Here is a 4996-nt window from a genome sequence, read left to right as displayed (position 1 = left end):
GTGGAGGAGGGTGGGGGGGACATGGCAACATTTACGTGTTGTGTCACTTCCAGTAGGAGCTGTTAGATCTGATTAAAAGTGTGTGAGTTTCACTCTCAGATGAAACACACACACGCAGAGAGAAACACACGCTGGAGATTGACGTAATGTTTAGAAGCCCAGAAGAGACGGTGACCAACAGATGAACGGTAAGCAAAAACCCATGAGCCACGAGAGCAGCTGAAGATATAAAAAGACAGGTGGTGTGCAGGGCGGAGGGAGGGTGTGTGTGTGTGTGTGTGTGTGAGAGCTTAAGAGCAAAACAAACTATGATGAGGAAGAAAAACAAAAGGGTGGGAGGAAAATAATAACCGAGATATGGCGAATTTTCTAAAAAAAGAAAGGAAAGGAAAGGAAAGCGGCGATGGCATGAACGAGAACAAAAAAAATAAAAAATTTTACAAAGGACAGATGAGACGGAGAAACGAGAGGAAAAACGGAGAGAGGTGGAGTGATGGATGCAGGCAGGAGACCAGCAGTTTTCTGCCAACATCTCCATGCATCCTTCCAGACATCACACTGTGCTGCCATCTGCCTCACACACACACACACACACACACACACACACGGGGAGGATATATACAAAATCATTAGTGTCTCCTGACACTGAATAAATATCTAGGGATGAAATCTGTCTGTAGAGAAATCACCTGCGGGGGAAATATGATTGGATGAGATCGCGACCTCGCTGCAACGTAATTTGCATGTCATCTAAATGGGATCTGCCCCCCCCCCAGCCTCCCTTCCTCCATCCCTGCAGAGCTGGAGGGGGTCAAACGGTGGTTCGATTAGTTAGAAGGAGCAACAATGGCAGGTGAGGTGGAGCTCCCCCCTGTGAGCTGCAGGACTGCCCCCTACTGGCTGCTTCGCGCTCATCTCCATCAAACATTAAAAACAAACTACAGCTGGTAGTTCTCTTTTCCTTTTTAATCACATTAGAGATAAGGAGTAAAAATAAAACAAAGAGCATGAAAAGTGCAGCACACAGTATTCTGGTTAACCACATAGAGTCTTATTTATACATATATTTATAGAGTAGAACAATTTCTCCCACCTATACAGCCTCTGATTGTAACGCAGAAAGAAACCCACATTCCTGAAAGACAAAAGAAAGAGCAGAAGTCCCAGCAGTCGTAGAAAACCTACAGGTCGTTTGTGTTTTTCTTATGTGTATACGTTCCTACATGAGCGAGGCATCAGTATTCATTACAAAAATAAGATTATAGTTAAAGCGGTGAGGGTTGATTAGGAGGGTGATGGAGTTGCTTGAAATCCGGGATTCGTTCATGGGTGTCGTACAGCAGCCCAGCTTGGCGTAAAAACAAAACAAAACATAAAAAAGAGTCAGTTATCGGTGACGATGTGCCGGGGCTTAAATAAAAACCGCAAGGAAAGATGGGTAAATGAAAGCATCGTCTGGATGGTTTAATCCAGGGAACACAAAGTGAAAGGAAACGGGAAATACAGGAATAACGTAAAGATTTTTTCAGGAAAGAAAAGTGCAAATGAGCTCAGAGATCTTGCTTCCTAAAAGCTGCTGTTAGTGAGAGGAAACGAAGACGAAGAGGGGCCGATGGAGGCGAAAGTGTTATTGCTGAGGACGTATTTTATTTGGTGTTAACATGTCAGAAAAGGAGCGAAGGAGATGCAGAGGAGAGTTATTGTTGAGGGTAATAGGGTTGTTGTTGTTGTTGTTGCTGCTGGGGGGGCTGCTGGGGGTAGCCGGGGTAGGGCTGTCCTGCTGGAGGGGCTCCTGGGTATCCTCCCTGCCCCGGGGTCACCTGGTAGGGCATGTAGGGCATGTTGTACTGACCGTAAGCATACGGGTTGTAGCCCATGGGCACCTGGTAGAACCTGGATGACACAACAACTTATTTTAAATGCTGCAGTTTCAGGTCACTCAAAACTTTTTAAATCTAGTGCTCAAATCAGGAATTAGACAAGTTTTATTCCTGGTGATCAGTTTTCCGCACTAGGGGTCACAAAGGGGCCGACTTCCAAAGCAAAAGGATAAGTCAAGGTGCAGAAATAAGAGCAGGACTTTTTGGGAGGAGAGGGTGAGTGGTTCAGTAAATAAAGACCATAAAATATGACGCGATGTAGAAAATGGAGAACACCTGAAGGAGGCCGAGGGGTGCTGCTAAAAGTGTTTTATTTAATCCCAGTGGGTTTATGAAGAAAACTGCATGATGGAGCAGGTGGTCGGCGCTGCTGCCTCACAGTGAGAAGGTTCTGGTTCTCCGTGTGTAAGAACCGACACCGCAGTACCGGCTGCATGGGGAACTTTGGTCGTTTTGGTTCACCGTGTGTTTCCTGATTTGTGTAACCTGCACCGTTACACAAATCAGGAAACACACAGCTGGAGATGGACATCTTTTTCTTTTTTTGAGAAACTGAATATTTGAAACGAGCGTTGGAGCTACAATTATAGGTGGAATCTCACCGAAAACTGCTTTCTTGGCCGTGAACATCACATCGATCTGCGTTTATGATTTAATCTGCAGGAGTACAACCAGGCAGATCTGGTTTCTCAGCGTGGTTTTAAACCAGGACATTCGCCTGTCAGAGGAGAGCGGCCCAGGGAGATGCTACCTTTATGGCGTGCGTCAGACAAAATATTAGACATGTCTGCCCCTTTAATCGCACCATAAGGTCAAAGGTTAATTGATGTTAAACTACATTATGAAAATGAAACAAGCGAACGGAGATATGAGCTGTTGATTAAAACTGTAATATCAAACTAATTACAGCAGCTGCGTCATTTCTATCGTGTTTTTTAGGAAGTCGCTCATTCCGAATATTAGCGACGTGGACTTAATTACCTCGATGATCTTAGAAAAGGTTATTTTAATAGATATAAAATATCGACGCATAGTTTCACCACTTGAGATGTTTGCACGACAGGAAGGAAAACTCACCCTGGGTATCCTTGGTAGGAGGGATAAGGAGGCCCCTGCGCCTGGGAGGGCGGTGCCACAGGTGGAGGGTTATTGGTGGGAGGGCCGACAGGGGCGGGGCTGGCGGGGGTGGTGGCGGCGGCCTGAGGGGTGAAGCTGGGAGGAGGTGGCCTGGCAGGGGGCTGGGGCTTGGGCTGAGGCTGCTGGGGTTGTTGAGGCTGCTGGGACTAAAACAAAAAAAAAAGAGGGGGTTATTAAACGGCGACGGTACGGCTGACATGGCTTCATGGGCGCTCGCTTACAAAGACCGTCCTGGGAGCCGGGGTGGGGCCTGGGCCCGAGGCGGGGGCAGCAGGGGTGCTCTGATAGGCGGGAACGTTGAAAGACGGAGCGCTGGGCTCTCGAGCGATGCTCTGCTGCAGCTCCCTGAAACAGGAAGTGAACCGTCACCGCCGACACCGTGCAGATCACCTGCTCTACTGTCATTCTTTACAACTTAAATATGACATTAAGGAGGTTTTAAACATTAAAAAAAAGCAAAATCTGACAACAAACACAGAAGAAGGCAGCGTGTTTTCCCACTCTGTTTGACACAAATGTGACTGTACGCACTTGAGCAGCTCATCCCGCTCCGTCTTGCGAGCGAAAACGATGTCGCTGCATTTGTTCTGGAACTTAAGCAGGATTTCTGTCAAGTCGTTGTAAAACTGTGGAGGGGGTGGGGTGGGGGGGAGAAAAAGAGAAATTCAGGGCAAAAAAATAAATCGCCTGGTTTGCAAAACATGTAGCAAAAAAAAGATAAATAGGAGGGTAAAGTTTCCGAGAGGCTAAGCATTTAGTGCAGATGTTGTGCTGAGCGAGTACCTTGGTGCCTTCACGCAGGTTGCTGCAGATCTCAACGTAGCTGTCGTGAGCCGAAGCCAGTCTCTTTAGGACATCCTCCCGCTGGTTGGCCTCGGTGTTGGACTGTTTGAGGCTCGCAAACTCCTGGTGGGACGTCTGGAAGAACAACTGGGGGTTCAGCAGGCAGAGACAACCAGACTAAACTGTGTTTTTTAATTTATTTATGCAGAGTAAGCTGTAAATCCTTTCTGCACACAATGAGACAAGTTTCTCCTGATCGCATGTAGTTTGTTTCTTATAAGTAAAGCTTTAGAAACTCAAGCAGGACAACCAGCTCTTTAATGAAGTGTTCCCAGCAACAGAGAACATTGTGACCTAAAAACATCAACAATGCGAGCTCGCCCGCGTACCTGAACTCGTCCCAGCAGCTCTTCCTGCATGCTGAGGCTGGCCTGCACCTTCTGGTTGTAGCTGCCGTACAGCTGGTCGAGCTGCGACATGGACAGCTGCTCCTCGTTGATCGCGCTGTCCTGGGCCAGCGCCTTCAGGAAGGTAGTGGACATGTCGAACGTCACGGCCTTGATCTCTCCCTCCAGGATCTCCCTCTCCTTCTTCAGGTCATCCAGCTGGGCGAGGAGGGAGCGCAGCACGTTCACCACCTGAGGACGAGGAAGAGAGGCGGCGTTTTTTCACCATCGCTCTTTTTTTTTTTGTTTTGTTTTTTCCCCCCCACTTAAGCACAGTTGGGAAGAGACGTGAACTTCTTCCTCGCTCGTTCCCAGTTCTGCTTGCTCGCTTGTTTAAGTTCCCCAGTGGCGCACGGTGCCAAGTCAGCAAACTATAAGAAAAATGGGGCTACTCTAAAGGGGGGAGGAAAAACATCCATAAAGCACAAAATGTCCTCTGGGTCTTCTCTTGGCACACAAAACCAACCATAGGAGTAAAAATGAAAGTTTTGCATCATGCGGGCACACCGTCAGCAACACACCTCGCTGCCCTGTAGTGTCTTGGTCGGGTTGGCGGAGGGGATGGCGGCGCTGAGCTCGTTCTCCGATTTACACAGCAGGGCGATCATGTCACACTGCGTGTTGTAGCGGTCCCTCACCACCTGGTCGGCCCCCACCGCCTTGTCCAGGATGTTACGGAAGTTGGTGCCCTCTGAGGAGGGAAGAACAGGGGAAAAGGAGGAGCAAGTGATGTGTGTGGGGGGGGGGGGG

The 4996-nt window shown here is 48.3% G+C and overlaps 1 protein-coding gene across 4 annotated transcripts in view; it reads right to left on the bottom strand.

Moving 5' to 3' along the window:
* Window positions 1-945: 945 nt before the first annotated feature.
* Window positions 946-4996, bottom strand: part of LOC108241676 (programmed cell death 6 interacting protein) — a 13993-nt gene continuing 9942 nt past the window's right edge. For 2 of the 4 annotated variants that reach the window (XM_037975605.1, XM_037975606.1), the window contains exons 12-18: window positions 4768-4995; window positions 4190-4438; window positions 3801-3935; window positions 3549-3643; window positions 3239-3362; window positions 2958-3163; window positions 946-1893 (exon numbers count right to left, since the gene is read on the bottom strand). In XM_037975605.1, coding sequence (XP_037831533.1) covers window positions 1698-1893; window positions 2958-3163; window positions 3239-3362; window positions 3549-3643; window positions 3801-3935; window positions 4190-4438; window positions 4768-4995 — 1233 coding nt within the window. In that variant the 3' untranslated portion in view covers window positions 946-1697. The remainder of the gene's footprint in view (window positions 1894-2957; window positions 3164-3238; window positions 3363-3548; window positions 3644-3800; window positions 3936-4189; window positions 4439-4767; window position 4996) is intronic. The other 2 variants (XM_017426002.3, XM_017426011.3) reach the window with 1 other exon arrangement.

The sequence above is a fragment of the Kryptolebias marmoratus genome, linkage group LG5 (assembly GCF_001649575.2).
Source record: "Kryptolebias marmoratus isolate JLee-2015 linkage group LG5, ASM164957v2, whole genome shotgun sequence".
NCBI lineage: Eukaryota > Metazoa > Chordata > Actinopteri > Cyprinodontiformes > Rivulidae > Kryptolebias > Kryptolebias marmoratus.
Note: the sequence above shows the minus strand (reverse complement) of the source record. Positions and strands in the feature narration are given on the sequence as shown.